Genomic DNA, 18,585 nt, shown 5'->3' with positions numbered 1-18,585 from the left:
AATACAATGTCTGGCAAATGCAAAGAACACAAAGATAAAACAAGCTTCTGCCTCAAAGAAAGCTTTCATGGGGGTGGGGAGTTGGGAAAATAGAGAAGGAAGCCGGTTCTACTTTGAACACAGGGAGAACATGGGAAATGCCAAAGCACTACAGGGTATAAAGTACCACGGAGGAAAGAGAACGCATCGTCCAGTGCGGAAAGAAGGCCCCGACAACAGAACGAAAGTAACGTCTGAGGGGAATCAAGAGGGAAAGGCAGGATGTCAACAGGCAGAATAAGGGGTGTCATGGAACCATCTGTTCTGATAGAGCAGTGATTCTGAGACTCTTGAATTTTGTGAGTTAGTAAAATCTCCGGCAGTGGGTGGGGGGCGAGGGGCAGGAGGGGACACGGAGAAAGGATGAAAGAGTAGCGGTGGGAGAATGAAAGAAGGTAAAAAACGGAATATACTAAGCGAGGAACTCTGTATTCCATAAAATTTGCTCGGGCAGAACACTGGCTAGAAAGGTTTTTCTCCCCCCTGGAGAAACAAAACAGCCAGAATTCAACTGATTTTATTTCTTTTTTAATTTTGCAAAGGATAATGAGATAAATAATGACTATCTATTAGCCCATTTTATAAGTAAAGGAGCATTTTCATTCCAAAAATGCAGGAACCACTTCATCTCAGAAACTTAAAAATACCATTACTTCTCATGAATGTGAAGTGCTAGTCGCTCAGTCATGTTCAGCTCAGCAATCCCATGTACTGTAGCCCACTAGGCTCCTCCATCCGCGGAATTCTCCAGGTAAGAATACTGAATTGGGTAGCCATTCTTTTCTCCAGGGGAATCTTCCCAACCCAGGGACTGAACCCAGGTCTCCCACACTGAAGGCACTTTCTTTACTGTCTGAGCCACTAGGGAAGCCCTCTCATGGAAGGGTAGCTGGTAACCTCACTGGTCAGGTGGAAACTCAGTCACTGCCCACTGTTTAATAGGAGTCCATAGGTTGAGTCTAGGACTCCAAAAAGGAGATGAAGGAAATAAAGGTGAAGCCACAAGGTAGGGGTTTGGAATGGCAGACTGAGGAAGATATATTCAATTAGACAAAGTGAAAGATAAGATTTTCAGGGGAGCGATAGGAATTAACATGATGTATAATCAGAGCTATGTTCCACAGTTAATTGATCAGAGTGGATGAGATGGAATGGAGTGGGTGGAGTGGGTAGCTGTCCAAGTGAGACTGAGCGCTCAGGCCACCCAGGAGGAGAATGCAAAGTTCAGGTGAGAGGCGTTGAGGGGCTAAAGCAGGATACTAGAAGAATGGAAAGGATTTAGCAACAAATTATATACAGGATGTAAGGAAAAGAACAAAGAGATTTCCAGATTTCTGAACCTAGGTAAATAAAAAAAAGATGCCAGTAGTGTTAACAGATATATGAAAATTTATGAAGGGTACTAGATAGTAAGAGGAAATTAATTCACGTTGGGGTGAAGGGCAAGAGTTTGGGAAAGAAGTTTGGGAAAGGCTGGGGACACAAGACAGGACACTGGAGAGTCAGACATGGAAGGCTTGAAAGGGGGCAAGCTTACCCGCTTCATCACTTGAGGATGTCTGAGCCCTCACTATGTGCCAGGCACTATACTAGGTGCCAGAGATACACTGAAGACCAGCCGACCTGGGACCTGCACTCACGGAATCACACAGGTGGGTGATTGCAAATTGCATTAGAATGTCTAATTTCCGTAAAAGGAAAAAAAAAAAATAGAGAGCAGATACTTGGAAAATCACTTCAATTAAAAGGCAAAATGAGACTACCCATGGAACAAGAAGGCAGTTAGAATAGTAGGAAACAAACTGGAGCAGACAATTCCTGGAAGTTGGTGCAGGAAGAGTTTCAAGAAGCAAGTAATAAACAGTGCCAAGGGCTGTTAAGAGGCCAAGAGGGATGAGGATCGGGCAAAGGCCACTGACCTGTTCAGTGAGAACAGGACCCCCTGAGTGCAGTGTTGAAGCTGGCAAGGCAGGATTTCCAAGAGTTAATGAGTGAGAAGATGGTAGAAAAGCGCAAGTGATAAGACTTCTCTTTCAAGAAGTTAAACAACAAGAAAGGTGACGTGAGGAAGTGAATTTAAAAATTTTAAATTTATCAAAATGGAGGTGATTTCAACAGGATTAATGGCAGAGCAGAAAGGGCCAGCAGAGCCAGAGAAAGAGGGGAGAGAAGACAGGAGAGGAAGATGACTGCCAGAGCCTGGCCCCAGGAGAGTGGAAAGGTATTCCACCAAAAGCATCAACCAGGGACTTCCTGGTGGTTCAGGGTTAAGACTGCGCTTCCAGTGCACAGGGCACCAGCTCAATCACTGGTTGGGAAACTAAGATCCCACATGCTATGCAGTGTGGCCAAAAGAAAAGAAAGAGCGTCAACCAACAGGTCAACACTGGCTCCTTGGAGAGAAGGGGAAAGGAAACAAGGGAAGATGAAACTATCTGGAAATTTAGATGGCAAGAAAGGATGTTGCAAGGTTCTTGTTAGTCATGGGCTCTTTGCTGGAAAAATACGGGGAAAGAGGAGACATCTGCTGCAATCTGAGTGAGACATGAACAGCTGGAGAGTGCTAATGGCCACCAACTGTACATTCAGGCTACAAACATTTAAGCAGGGCCTTCCACGCACCAGAAACTGTGCATTTACAAGTGGGCATACGTGAAGTCAGCAGGCATTTATTACTATAGGCATATACTCTAGGCAAAAGAGAAACAGATTGATTTTATCACTCTCATATCTAGAAAAAGACCACAAGCAATAACAGGTGATAATTACATATCCTTTGAAGATTACGTATGTGCTAATGGATGAGATCTCACTATTAGAGGAGCCCCAAATCCATTCCTCAGAAGGAAATATAGGGTGTTGGTTCATTTATCCCACAGATACCACATGCCTGAACATCAGACAAATGAGCTCTGAAGAGGCAAACCGTGGTTGCTGTCTTCCAGAAGGTCACCATCAGGTGGGATGTCCTGAAAGCTTCTGCATGCTCACAATTTTGGCACATTTGAGTGTTCAGAACATTAGCTGAGCCAACCCTCACAAATTTTTATGCTTCATTAGGAGGTGAGACTGGCTAACTGAACACTTTTAACACGACACTTTTCTGGACACAACATGATTTTAGGGAATGGACTGGACCAGAAAGCTACACGGCATGGTTTTTCAGTGCCATTAAACCCCAAGATGGAACTCAATCTTAAAACCACTGCAGCTTTAAAAATTATAAATTATGTGTATCATTTCCCTGCACATGGCCCTGCATATGTACTTTCAATTACAGTCAGAAAAAATGCTCTCCTCCTCACCTCAGCCCTTGAGGCTCTTTGTGACCTGGTCTCTGTGACCTCCTGTACCATCCCTGTATATGTATGTATACACACACATACATATAAATGCTTAAAAATACTTTTAAACTAGAGAAGAGCATCTCACCTCACCTTCTTGGTCTAAGTAAGCACTGTACAAAGCCAAACCCAATTCTGGCTTTATTCCTACTATGTACAAGTAATCATTTAGTATGTGGGAGGAAACAGGTTAAAAGGGAGGAAGATCATGCTTTATGCTCACCCTGACACATTTATTTCCCTAATCCTCTTGCAGAGATAGTTTAATGATTAAAAAGAAACTAATAGCATGTATCGATACTGTGAAAATATGATTAGTGACTTTTGATTATTAGGTAAAGAAAAGCCTATTAACTAACTTTCAAGTTGGGTAATTTACTCCATTAAAATCAGCTATGGTGTTTCAAGATTTAATGTATTATTCAAATTCATGTATGCAAACAAACTCGTTATAATTCAGGACCTCACTCAGAAACTCACTGTATTTGAAATTCAGGGCCCTAACAGAGGACACTGAGCTCAAATATTTAAATTGAAACATTTGTCCTTCCTAGACAGGGCATTCAACACTGATTTTATTTATATTTTCACCAGAAGGAAGAATTCAATATGCCTGAGAGTTTGCAGCAGCTAGAAGGCTCTGAAGAACTCGCCCCTTATATCATCACATTAACATCCTGCACCCAAGGCCAAGGGCTGTCTTGGACACCGCCTTATGCCAGCTGAGGCATAAGGACCTTCACTTTGGGAATGAGTTTAAAGAAACGGTTCCCATTTGAGCTTAGTTAAACGCATACAGTCCTAAACTTTAAAGCACATTCCATTAAGTAACCAAAATGTTCCCATTCATATTTTTTATGTAACTTATTCTAATAGGTGCTTCTTAAGTTACCTGGGAAAAACCAAACCCTCACCATTTACTGAGCCTGGCTGCATGTGTAGCCCTGTGTTAAATGCTTCCCTCCAGTATACTTCATTAAACCATTCCACGATAGTTCTCTGCAGAAGAGGAGACAGGGACCAAGGAGGTTTAAAGGATGTGATGATGTCACCCAGCTGCTAAGGAGCAGCCCCCCAATGCGTCTTGCACCACATTAACTCCTTGTGTGTGTTACTCGCTCAGCTGTGTCCAACTCTTGCAACCCCACGGACTGTAGCCCGGCTCCTCTGTCCATGGGGATTCTCCAGGCAAGAATATTGGAGTGGGTTGCCATTTCCTTCTCCAGGGGATCTTCCCGACCCAGGGATTGAACCTGGATCTCCCGCACTGCAGGCAGATTCTTTACTATCTGAGCCACCAGGGGTAGCTAATCTTTTTTCTTTTTTAATATTTCTGAGTCACCGATGGGGCAGAAAGGATTAGGGCTTAAAACCACAGACTCTGGAGCCAAAGAGCCTGGATTCAAATCCAAGTTGGTTCTACCACTTATGAGTTCTGTGACCCTGAGATGTTCTTTAACATCTGTGCCTCAATTATCTCGTTTGGAAAAATGGAAATAATAACAATGTACCTGAGAGGCTGTTATGAGAATTAAATGGGTCAACCCATGAAAAATGTTAATTCATGTAAAATGCCTAAAACTGTACCTGATATATAGTAAACACTCAGTAAATATTAGCCCTTATTAATTAAAAGTAAGTGTTGTAACACTGAAACCCCCACAGATCACCAAGGTTCTCAGAGCTGTATGGACCTACCTTCAATGAACTCAGACTGAGTTCACCCACACAGTCACACACACATGCCTTTCTATGTCTCCCATGTGCCAAAGATATTATGCACACAACAATGCATTTCGTTCTCGAAATAAAACAACAAAGTTCTTGCAGTACTCTTCCTTTATCAATAAGGAAAATGGTTAAATAATTCACTCAAAGCTCTCAACAGGAATTAGCAGAATCAGGATTTGAATTTGAGTCTCTGTCTCAAAAGTCCAAGTTCTTTTTTACCTATACAATGTTATCTTCAGTTTTTACATCTGTTTTTACCATTTTGTGAGTACAAGTGGTGAGTGAATCCACTGTCACCACATAGGATCAGAGTTTTGGAAGGGACTGTAGAGTGAATCTAGCACAACATTCCCTGTTTGCTTATGGAGAAAAAAGGAAGGCTGGGAGGCTGGCTGCTGACTTGCCCCAGGTCACATAAAGAATGCCACTGCCACAGTGCCATGTTGCCACTTTTTCCTCTCAGATGCTGGTGGCCCACCTCTAGGAGGCCCCCAGCCCTGCTTTAAAGCAAGAATGCAAATGTTAAGTTTGGATCCAGGGGCTCCCTCCCCAATGAGGCAAGTTCAGCATTTTAGCAAATGGACTTTGTATAACTAGTTTCACTGCTTGGACCTTTCTGCTTTCTGGCTCAACAACAGCATTCTAGAGACCCAGGGTCAGCAAACAAATCAGGTGTTAGACTGGTCTACAATGTCACCATGAATCTGAGGAAAACTGCCAAACACAGCTTTACAAACAAAACCCAGAGCAGAGCCAATTTCACTCTGGAAAAAAAGGAAAGGAGAAGCTAACGTAAAGTTTAAATTTAATTTGTCAAAGGAAGGAAGCTCACAATTAAAGCAGCAGTTCCTAGCACTCTACAGTCTAGCTGAGACCAACAACAAATGTACAAGTATAACAAACCAATGGCCCCATGTGGAGAAGCAATCCTGAGATTTCCGATATAATTAGTTTCCGTTCCACAAAAGACTTGGATTCATAATTAAACTCTGTCTCCTCCTGCCCTGGTTCTGCTGTGTATGTATTTGATTGCTTCCTATGGGACTGGGTTGGGAAGCCAGGAGACGAGCCGAAACCAGAGTCTGCTGACCTTCCACGGCCAGCAAGCAACACGATGTGTGTTTGCGTTAGCTGTTACTGGGCCTTGTCCAGGAAGAGGCTCATCCCTCTACTCAATACACTTCTCAAGGGTTCGCTGGTCAGTTTACATAGTTCTTACAGACCACTGGAGGTGACCGCTACTACGGGCTAAGTGCCAGAGCACCGAGTCCCATGGAAAATTTCAGGACCCCCTCTGAGAGGAACAGGTTGTTGTGGACAGACTATGGTTCAGAACTGAGTTCAAGGCTCAAGTCTTGGCTCCTCTACCTACTTAGCTGATGGATCAAGAGTCTATCACTCTCTCAGAACCTTACCTTCCTCATCTAGAACATGAAGACAATCTCTGTCCATGGACATGATTACTGAGGATTTTAAACAAGGATGTTAGTGAAAGTGCTCTGCAAATGGGAAAGGGCCACAGAAGGGAAGGGGCAACCAAGGATGTCTGCTTATCTCCTCACTGGCCTCCCTACAGAGAATCCCCAGTGACTCCCCACTGCTCTCAGGATAAAGTCCAGACTCCTGGATAGGCTTAAAGTCCCTTCACAACCTGCCCTGTAATCACCCTTCAAGTTGACCCCGCGCCACATGCCCATCTATTGAGGAGGAGCTCCTTCAGGGGCTCTCTCCCCGACATCTGCAGGCGAGAGCCCCTCCTCCTGACACTCCAAATTCGACCCAACTAAGGCCTCCTGAGGCTCTGATCTAAACCTCCACATCATTCTCTCCTAGATGCCCTCCTCTCCCTCTCCTCTCCTCTTTCCTGACATCCGACATTAACCCCTTTGAAGCCCTTTTCATCACTGTGTTCAAATTGCCTGGACACCTGTTATTCTTTCTCTTCTCAATATTTTGTGGACTGAAAATTGCTGCTCACTGAACGAGTAAAATTAGTGAAAATGACATTAGTAGCCTACTAATAAATCACCACAGTTCCCAACCCCAGCTTCTCCTTTTTACAGAGAAAAACAAAGGCAAAAAAAAAAAAAAACCCACTAGTGTCCACCTGTAAAAAGAAAAGAAAGAAAGTGAAGTCACTCAGTCGTGTCTGACTCTTTGCGACCCCACGGACTGTAGCCCACCAGGCTCCTCCATCCAGGGAATTTTCTAGGCAAGAATACTGGAGTGGGTTGCCATTTCCTTCTCCAGGGGATCTTCCTGACCCAACTTCCCCACAATCATTGCTGCTGCTGCTGCTAAGTCACTTCAGTCGTGTCCGACTCTGTGTGACCCCACAGACGGAAGCCCAACAGGCTCCCCCGTCTCTGGGATTCTCCAGGCAAGAACACTGGAGTGGGTTGCCATTTCCTTCTCCAATGTGTGAAAGTGAAAAGTGAAAGTGAGGTCAGTCAGTCGCGTCTGACCCTTAGCGACCCCACAGACTGCAGCCTACCAGGCTCCTCCATCCATGGGATTTTCTAGGCAGGAGTACTGGAGTGGCTTGCCATTGCCTTCTCCACCCACAATCATTAACTAAGGACAAATCCTTTTTTCTTTACAGACACTACCTTATTTCACAGACTCACAGAATGCTGCAGCCAGAGAGATTCTCAAGACCCCTGAAGCCTGAACTTTCCTTTCACAATGAGAAAACAGACCCAGGCTAATGTCCTTAGAAAGGACCTGTACCACCACTAACTGGAAACACACACCATTGTTTTTCAGAGCACTGTATATGTGGTAAATCATATTCATGAGATCCCAACATAAAATAAAATGGTGTTTATCCAAATTGAAGGCTGAAGGGCTAAGACAGAGAAACACCTCTGAATTTATATATATATATATGTTTTTACATTTCATTGTTATAGAATTTTGTGGATGTAAAAGATATTATTTCACTTGTTTCAGTACTTTTTCATGCTTCTATAAGACTGGAAGTTTTCAAAACAATGGTAAGAAGACAAAGGAAATGCACTTACTCAAATGACTTTGCTTGTGGACAAAGTCCTAATCTGTTCATCATGGTTATGACTGAGACAAGCACCTAGTTCTCTGACCAGGGATTGAACCCTGGCCCCCTGCACTGGGAGAACAGAGTCTTAGCCACTGGACCACCAAGGAAATCCCCCAGAAATGAACTCTTATAATTCAACTTTTAAGTAGAACACCTTATATTTAATGTATGTTAGAAACTGTCCTTCTACTTTATACATCAGGAAAGTATCTATGAATTATTAAAATAACTACTGCCAAGTTCTCCCCCCAAATATACAAAATTGCAATGTGAAGTGGGGAAATCATGATTTTTTTATTATTTAGTTTTAAACACTATAAGAAAGCAATGCAGTCAGAAGTCACCATATTTTAGGCAGAAGTTTCTCACTTCTCACCCAACAATTTACTCCAATTTACAAAAGCAAAACAGGCTGAACAAGTAGCCAAAGAAACTGATACAGGAGGAGGGCAGAATGCTGTTTTCATCCTTCTCTCCCCTATGCAGACCCCTCTCCCCAAATCCTGATAGGGTTGACGTGTTAATGGAGAGTGAAATGAGAAAGTGGTCTGAATCATTTCAAAAATGGAATAGTTAAAAAACTGTTTTCCATGCCATCTCAAGATTTTATTCAGAGACTTAAGATAAAAAAATCCCTTGTTGAAAACCATAGACAGCTATCCCATCCAAATTCATAAGCAAAAAACAAACCACAGCAGGGTCAGTCACTGGCATCTCACAATGTACACACTTTTTTTTTGTAATGAATTTTTTGTATGAGATTAGAATATTTTGCAATACCTATTCCAGCTAAGAAAATATTGTATAGGGTCATAAGAAATGAACTTTTTGGGGGGACCATGCTGGGATCTTATTAATAGTTCCCCAATCAGGGATCAAACCTGTGCCCCCTGCAGTGGAAATACGGAGTCCTAACCATTGGACAACCAGGGAATTCCCAGAAATGAACGCTTTTTAAAAATATTTATTTGTTTTGTTGCACTGGGTGTTCTGTTAGTTGCAGCATGCAGGATCTTTAGTTGGGGCATGTGAACCCATAGTTGCAGCATGTGAGACCTAGTCCTTGACCAGGGATTCAACCCTGGCCCCCTGCACTGGGACAGCAGAGTATTAGCCACTGGACCACCAGGGAAGTCCCCCAGAAATGAACTCTTATAATTCAACTTTTAAGTAGATCACCCTATATTTCATGTCAAAACTTGATCATGTATGTTAGAGACTGTCCTACTTTATACATCAGGAAAGTATCTATGAGTTATTAACATAACTAGCCAAGTTCTCCCCCAAATATGCAAAACTGCAATGTGAAGTGGGGAAATCATGCCAGTGCTAACTTTGCCAGCAGAAAGCTGTGAAACACTACATATTGCTTAAGACTTTGTGGTTGGTTTTTATCATGATGAGGTAAAATTCCATACCGTATTGAGCGTCCACAAAGTGCTTTGAAGTCCTGCAATGCCGTCATGGGACTGCAAGCAGTACTGTCACCCAGCCTGTCGTGGTGACAGTAAGCCTAATCTGACAAACATGGGGACGTGCAGAGCTTTCACACTTCCTCCCGGGAGCCAAGAATTAAAATTCTGGGCCCAGGAAGATGAGAGCTCTGTGGAAAACGTCCAAAGGTTCAGCAACAGGTAAATACCGGAGTACGTAATTAAACTGATGCTGAATGCTACAGATTAAGACAGCAAGAAAATACTTTGTCACAGTCAAGGGACAGGGCTGCTGTAAGAACTGTTTCTGAGTTGTCTCCATCACTTTATGTGCTTCGCTAAGGAAGTCCTGAGTAACTAAGTAACTTAAAAAAAATTGCGCAGACATTTCTTCCTCCGAAGACACTCAGGCAGCTATTTCCTTTAAGGTTCTTTATAATTGCATGCAAAATAAGAAGAATTTAAAATTTAAAAGTGAACCAAGGAGAAAGTCACATCTCCAGACACAATATATCCAGCAATCACTGACGGATAATATTTTAATACTGAAATTTAGCCACAACACATTGGAAAGCAAATACTACCTATTCACTTCAGATAGAACAAAACCGAAAACATTCATCAGTTCCAAGGATACAGTTTGCCAGGCTGTGCCCAGTGACATCCTCTATCAATATACATAGAAGAGCAAAACTATCAATGAAATGCTTCTTTTATAACATGGTGGGGGGGGCGGGGCGGAAACAGACAGCAAATGTGTAGGATGTTGCCACCCATTCTCTCCATCCCCTGCCCACGACTCACATCAGGAATTTGTCACAGTCCTCGGTCTTGCTGAGCTCAGACAGGACCTGAGAACTCTACACAACACAGCATGCCAGGAGGCAGCTACCAACTCAGCGCTGGCATTCAGGTTGAAGCCCATTTCACCCCAGCTCTGAACAGTCCTCAACCCACTCTACCGAAATACTGAAACCAATCTTCAGAGAAAGCCACTTGGTGACCATTTCAAGATCCCCCCAAACCCTTCATTTAAGCCAAAAAATGATATTTTTCCATATTATATAATTACTAAAGGATAGTAAGAGCAGAACACATAACTGCAAACATTAGTTTTCCTCTAGACATGAAGCTGTTCCACTGAGATACACAAGCAGTTCTATGTAATAAATGTTTATATTCATCTTTTTCAAAATAGCATTTGGCTTTATTCAACCCAAAGGCGCAGCCCAGTTCCAATCCACTCACTATGCTGTCACTCAAACCAGTGCTGGGCAGAACACAAACAGAAACACAGCTCCATCTGCTAATTAAAACTGGGCATGAAACTGTTAACAGGCATCTGTTGCATTGTTTGCAGCTAATGGGCAAAGACAAAGCTGAAATGGCTCTTCTAAAGCAAACCCAGTGATTTCACTCATTTTCTGTTTGGTATTTATGTTAGTGGGGGGTTGGAAGCAGGGTGTTAAACAGCTTATTATGGAGACTGAAAGACAAGTGATATATCTTTCAGAGTCTAAAATATCCCTTTAAAACTGATTATAGAAAGACAGCATTTGATAGAGGGAGAATAGTGTTAGGAATTCAAATTAAGCACTTTTAATCTCATCTCTGACATCATCTAATTATCTAGAACACTATGAAAGATAATGACTAAAATTCAAGCAATGCTGTATGGCTCACATAGTGCTTTATAATTCATCCATCCAGCCATCCACTCATCCAGTTGATCAGTCATTTAATAGAGGCCTTGGAGACTTAAAAAGTGAGTAAGATTTGATTCTTGCCCTAGGGAACACAGAACATCCCTGAGAAGCTGGCATAGTATTAATATACTCTAGTATAGATAAAGGAACTAAGGCCCAAGAAGGACCACCAACTCACTAAAGACAAGAGAAGTAGGGACAGCAGATGTCATGACATGAACCCCGATTTGACTCCAGACCTACTGCTCTTAATTCACTGTGCAATCTTCCTAACACCAAACACCAACCAAGCCACTTCACTGGCTACTTACATCTCAGTAGCTCCATATTATGCTATGGAGCATAGCATAGCATACTATATTATATAGCTACACTACCACCTAGCATCTAGTTCCCCATTCTCCACTCCCATCCTCTTCTCATGCCGCTGTGAAAACTCTTTCCTGCACATCTTTCCCATGTAGCGATTCTAACACACACAAGAGCTCGTCTCCAGAATGGTCCTGTGTACAGGCAGGCAGACCTGACTTAGAGCCAGTCAGCCTCAGGCCATGTTGGCAGCTCCCAGGTCTCCCAATTCTGGTTCCATGTTTTTTCTCAGATTCAGTTATGAGCTTCCATTAAAATATAAACTGCTAAATTTTTCCCTGTCTTCAAAGACCAGACATTTTCCACTTAGGCAATATCCAAACCTATTTCCCTCCAGCATTTCTCAGAGGATCCAAACAGTTTTGGTGCTGTTGCCAAGAGAACCTCCTCTCTGGTTTGCTGCCATGCAGAACAGCTGGCGAAGCTCTTTGTTAAAGTACACATATTCTTAAGATATGTCCAGGTCTGTCTCCAAGACTCAGTTTCCTACCTTAATTTGTTGAATGGCTCTTTGCATTCAGTAGAACACTAACTGAGGAGATGAGTTTAACCCTTCAGGATCAGGTATTACACTCTTGAAACAGTGTTATTTTCAAAGCTATCACTTAGGTGGGAAGCCTACTGATACTCTGAAAGAACACAATGACATTAAACTAAGGTTTTATGGACAAAATGTTCAACTTGAAGTTGCCTGAAAGTGTTCTTCACTCAGTTGTGTATGACTCTTTGTGACCCCATGGACTGTAAGCCTGCCAGGCTCCTTCCTCTGTCCATGGAATTCTCCAGGCAAGAATACTGGACTGAGGCCATTCCCTTCTCCAGGGGATCTTCCATACCCAGGGACTGAACCTGCATCTCCTATACTGCAGGCAGATTCCTTACTGTCTGAGCTACCAGGGAAGCCCTGAAGTTGCCTGGCCCTTGCATATTTTTCTTTGAGAGGTTGAAATCAAGCAAAACAATGTTGAAAATCAAAATCAACTTGTATTACATATCTGGATTATGCTCAGCCAAATGCTGATATCATCTTGGATAAAAATGTAAATATGACAAAGTTTGTTTTTCGGTCAATAAGTCTTGATAAAAGTTTTGAATTGCTACCAACCAAAAACAGTATTTAATTGTAAGCTGGGGTCGGCAAACTCTTTCTGTGAAAGAACAGTTAGTAAATATTTTTAAGCTTTGTGGGACACATATGGTGTCTGCTTCATATTCCGTGTTTTGTGTTAGTTTTTAATAACCCTTTAAAAATGTGAAAACCATTCTTTGCTTGTGGACTGCACAAAAATAGGCAGGAGGCTACATTTGGCCTGTGGGCTATAGTCGACCAACCCCTAAACATAGAGAAAGTGTATCCAAGAAAAAAAATGCCAGGGAATAGATTGTCTAAAAGTGCTCTGATGGGACTAGGCTGCAATGACCAGCACACTATTAATACAATGTCATTAGTTACTTTGCACATGGATGGAATTTTAATGGCAGGATGCACTTTGATTCCCTAACCTGAAACAACAGGCAGAGAAACAAAGGGCAAAGGACAGTTAAACCATGCTGAGTTAGCCCACATAAACTCCCGCAGGACTCTGATTGCTGTATTAGCGTTTACTGTTTCCCCGAAGAGATACAACTGATCCAAATGGGAGCACTTTAACTTTCCTCACATATAAGCAAATGTGCAAAATTGAATTCCTCCCTGGAAAAGATGGTAATTTGAATTTACAGCGGTGATCATGCTGATCAGAAACAGCAGCAGCTCAACTATGAGCAGCAATCCAGACAGACTTGGGTTTGAGGTTTCACTAGAGATGCTTCTACAAACGTCTGATCAGCTGTGTGATCTTGACAGCATCAACCTAAGCTTGGTTTTCTTATTTATAAAACTGGGGCACAGACATCATGTAGATAATTTCTAAGGCTCTTTATGCTGTTCAACTATGACTATACTAAATAATATAACCACTCAGGAAATACCCTAACAGGAAGAAGGGGGCTGGGCAGGGGAGAGACAGTAAAGGGAAGAAGCTGAGACTGTCCTGTTAGAAGACAGGGCTGGGTTTTTTCTGTTCTCCCGGCACCAGGTTCAGGACAGGCCATTCCAAGATGTCCCTCTGCCTTCGTATCAATATTAAAATGTACCCACATCCCATAGGAAATACAATTCAGAGAGACTGCATTACTGTTTCTTAGTTGTCTTCATGATACATTTTACATACATTTAATTAACCATTGATAATGATTATGCAATCCACGGGGTCACAAAGAGTCCAACATGACTTAAGAGACTGAACAACAACGATGATTATGTAAGGGGTTTGAGGAGCCAATCAACATTTATTTTTCAGTTCTTAAACATCTGAATTGAATGCGAGTTGGTTGCTGGTTCTAGGCACTGAACCTACAACTTCAAATGGATAAAACATCTCTACTCAATAGTTAAATATTATCTGACTGATATATGAAGACTCCCAGCAAGTCAGTTGAAAGAAGTATCCCCTCCACCACCCCCAAGAGCAGAAAGGAAATGAGGGGAGCCAGGATATCAGAGAAGATCAGAACCTTAGATACCTGAAAGAAGAAAGTATCTGTGAGACAACTGTGTCTGTAATCAAAATGACTGTCTCCTTCCTTTCATGAAGGCAGAATCCCTATCAAAACAGGGTCGAGAGGTGGCAGATGTCCTTTTCTAAAACTACCTAAATTTTAATAAAGCAAAATTAAGAGAGTAAATGTAACTCCATGGAAAGAAACAGTATTTATATATATCTCCCGAAACACACGACACACACACACACAAACCCCAGGTATTAAGAAATAGATCTTTCCTGTGATGTAGACCTTATCAAATTTTATCAGCAATCATGTGGCAAATCTTTCCAAACCCAGTCAGAGAAGCCCTGGAAACTTCCATGCTGAGGTGCCTCAAGAAATAATTGTGACTGGGAGGAGGTGGACCACCAACGCTCCCTTCAGCAACTTCAGACCACCTGGAAACGGGGGTGAAGGTTGGCAGCATGAATATTTCTGCTAGAGATGCAGACACTTCAAGCCTATGTTTGTGGTCAATGTGTGTGGAACATTTCACTAGAATGATGTTAACATTCACCTTATTTTCCTAACTTAACTTCAACTCCAAAGCATTAGGTTGCAGGTAACGTATTTTTTGTGCTGTTTGAAAGTTCTGGGCTACCACTTCCTGTCAGAGCTCTTGGGGCTAAAAAAGAGGCATGGGATTTCCCCTCCTCCATGTCAACCGAAGACACAGCTCAGAGCCTCTTTTTACCACATCTGCTCCACAGAAAATGCAAAGGCCAACATCATACATGAGATTCACCCCCCCTTTAACGTCTCCCTCCAGGTCTAAACATTTTCAGGATGCTCACTTTCCTGCAACCCTCCACAAAACCGAATTTCAATCATTTAAAAAAAAAAAATTCACGCAAGAAAGACTGTACTCCTTCAGAATAAAAAGTAATTTTTCAAAGCTACTATTGTAAAAGGCAGCAGACACCTTCACAGAAAAAGTGGGACAAAAATTAAGACTAAAAAAAGAGGAAACTAATAAAACTTACAAACAAGCAAAAATCATTTAAGGAGCTTAACAGAAACAGCCTCAGTGAGATTTAGTCACTTTCGATGCAGGAGAATGCTTCTGGGAGGTTCACTCATAGAATGGACAAAAGGCGACCCACTTGGCTTGTTGGAGACTGTCCTTCACCTTCTGGACTTCAGTGTGCACTCAACAATGAAAAACGGTGATTTGAGGTTTTGACATGAGTGCCAGCATCAAAAATGAACGCCTTTTGATGGCTACAACAGCTCCCATCAAATCTCTTAAGAATACACTTGAGACATGACATTTAAAATCTGCTTCCTCAGAAAAGAAAAAGTCCCACTCACAAATGACTGCCAAGAACTTGCAACTCAAACTTCCCTAAGCCCAGACATCATAACACCCAGGAGGTTTCAGACCACTCAATCCACATGAAAGATGCCAGAACAAACAAACCATAGCTTTTCCCAGTGCTTCACCGAAGAGTGCTCTATACACCAATACTCTTCTTTTATAAGTGATAAATTATCCTTAAAACATAACGCATTACCATAGCACTAGCCCCCCTAATAATCCCAGCAATTCATTGTGAAATATGCTGTAAGAACCATTTGAAAGATGCTTAAGTGAGCTGCTATGAGAAGCCATACATCACCCAGACAACCAAGAGCTAAGATTCTTAAGGTGCTTAATAAACTGCAGCTATGATGTTAAGGTCACTTGTACAGGCAGCTTAAAACCAGCTCTGATTTGCTCTTCTTCAGTTTAGGTTAAGTCTGAGATTTTGTTACCTGAACACAGTCTTCCAAAAGTAGGAAGGACAGCTCCCAGCCAAGACCAGAAAAATCAGAATCAATTGAAAGTAACTGGGGGGTACATTGCATGTTCTGATTCATTTAGCAAGTAATAATTAAAACCAAAAGGAAAATACATAGAAAGGCAGGCAGAATGTAAGATCAATTTCCCAGCTGAGAATCACTAAACCTTCAAGGCTAAGAATTTTAAAAATTGAGAAGTGCTGCTTTGCAGGAGATAGTAAACCATATTTTCCTGATCATAGCATTCCAAAAGTCACCAACCCTCCCAACGCCCATTAACACTCCCAGAACAATTTCATGCTCCACAGACAGTATCTCATTATTAGTCACTTTTTGCTCTTTCTCCTGCACTTGATCCAGAGGGAGTAAAGAAAGAGAAATGGTAACCGGCACTCCCAGGAACTGGAGAAAGTTCTGCTTTCCATTTTCTCTCCCTTTCCCATCTTCTCTCTTCTCTGCCCCACCTCTTGACTGTACATTTTGCTTTTCCTTTCTATTTCACACCCAGCTCTCCTTTACTTTTTCCAAGTATCCTCATGTCGTTCTTGGGTCCCCTTAACTCTTCTACCTTTTCCTACAATTCTGACCAGACTTCTTACAGCCAGCGTCCCTCTCACCCTCAGCTCTCACTCACTCCTTCCTCCGAGTTCCCTTCGGATTCCTGGGTTCGCCTCTACCCTGTCCCTTGTGCCCTCTGTCCCTTTACTCCACGGACCTCCCATTCCCACTCCCCCAACCCTTCGTTTCCCGCTTCCATTTCCTTCCTCTTTAAATCCATTTCACACCCACTATCCCCTTCTCTTTCTCCACGAGCTTTCCTGTGTCCCCCCGCTCTGTCCCTCTGAGACCCCCTCCCTGTCACACCCCCCACCCTCCCATTTCCCCCAACACCCCTCGTCCTTGTTCTTCTGGTTCCTCCTCCTCTTCCTTTGCCCCCAAGTTCCTCCTTTCAACCCTCTCAGCCCCACGTCCTCACCGCCTCTCTCTCTCACGCCTTCACGCTCTCCCACTGCCCTCGCCGCCCAGGTGTCCCCGGGGTCCCCTCCCCGAGGCTCCCAAGTCCTCCCACCGCTCTCTCCCGGCCCCCTCGCACCCGCCCCCCATTTCTCACTCCCAGTCCCCGGCCGCAGCCCCTCCCTCACCGATGGTGGAGATGAAGGTGGTGTTGAAGGCGTCTTCGGAGAAGCGGAATAGCAGGCAGGTCTTGCCCACCCCAGAGTCGCCGATCAGCAGCAGCTTGAACAGATAATCATACGTCTTCGCCATCTTCTCGTTCCGGCCCTCTGACCGGGGAGTCAGAAGAGCGGCGCAGAGAAGCCGGGAGGGGGCCTCGGGCGAGGGGGCGTGCCCGCCGAGCTGCCGCTCGCCCCGCCTCTTCTCCCGCCCCCTTCATCGGAGAAGGCCTGCGCGCCCCGCCCCGCGTGGCCAATCCACTGGGGCTTCGTAATCACCGCCGGCGCCCCAGTGTCTTATGGGACTTGTAGTTCTTGTGAGGCGCTTCGGGCGTGCCTTGGGCAGGCTGTCCCCGCGGCCCCAGAGGATAAAAGAGGATCCTCTCTAAGCTGGGTGACCCGGCATTAGGCGTTTCCTCTAGAGCTAGCAGGGAGGCCGGGCTTCCAACTCTGCGTGTTGTGCCACCGGAACTTAACTTCGTCGTTTCTTTGTGTGCGGGCGCCTTTCAAACGCAGGACCTTGAAGGCTGAGTCCGCAATTCCCGCATCTCTTCCACCGCGGTCTGGAGCTGAGATGCTTTCTTTCCTTCATGCTGCCGTGGCGCTGCCTGTGGGTTATCTGCAGAGTGCCTTATCTGGCTTCTCCTCCAGTTCCTGTCCAGCACTACGTCTAAGCCCCCTCCCCTCCCTCAACCCCTCAGTTACCGAGCTCAAAAAGAATGATTGCCTTTCTCACTTGAATCCACTCCTATTCTCTTCTTAAAACTTCCAGAGCAGAGCTAAATACACTGGGTATTTTAAAGGATCTACAGGGCAGACCGCTCCCCTCTTCCTGCAGGAGGATGGACAAAAAGAATCTGGGAATTGAAATCTGTGAGGCTTGTGCTTCAGGCACGTGCCTGATAAAACTGCAAGCATTCATTCGAGGCAGGAACTGACGGTGGGAATCTGGAGGGTAAGATTTGGATTTTGTCTTGGCTCAGCTGCTTAACAGCACATAGGCTTTCTGCACCTCAGTTTTCTCATCTGTAAAATGAGTATAAAACAAGTATTTCATAGGATTGTAGGAAAATTGAGATACTGAATGTGAACCTACTTTGAAATCCTTAAGGCAATGTAGCAATGTTAGTGTTGATGGTTACCTTCTTCAGCCCTCTGTAGGCTCTCATTTTAATGGATAACAAGTAGGGGAGAAGAAACATTCTGTTATACCCAATCTGTCACTTATTGTCTTAGATTATTATTTAATTGTTTCATGGATGTATTGTTAAGGCCTCTTTCAGTAGCTTGGGGCAGAGACCCAGCCAATGAAGGGGATTTAATGACTCAGGTAAATCACAAGGGCAAGTGAATAGCTAAGGAGGT

General features: G+C 43.5%; 1 protein-coding gene across 1 annotated transcript in view; it reads right to left on the bottom strand.

Moving 5' to 3' along the window:
* RAB8B (RAB8B, member RAS oncogene family) overlaps nucleotides 1-17,421 on the bottom strand; it is a 68,515-nt gene extending 51,094 nt beyond the window's left edge. The window contains exon 1 of the mRNA XM_055435843.2: nucleotides 17,191-17,421. Coding sequence (XP_055291818.1) covers nucleotides 17,191-17,314 — 124 coding nt within the window. The 5' untranslated portion in view covers nucleotides 17,315-17,421. The remainder of the gene's footprint in view (nucleotides 1-17,190) is intronic.
* Nucleotides 17,422-18,585: the final 1,164 nt, after the last annotated feature.

The sequence above is a fragment of the Moschus berezovskii genome, chromosome 9 (genome assembly GCF_049115385.1).
Source record: "Moschus berezovskii isolate FMDL1 chromosome 9, NW_MosBer_1.0, whole genome shotgun sequence".
Lineage (NCBI taxonomy): Eukaryota > Metazoa > Chordata > Mammalia > Artiodactyla > Moschidae > Moschus > Moschus berezovskii.
This window is presented reverse-complemented; position numbering and strand designations above follow the sequence as displayed.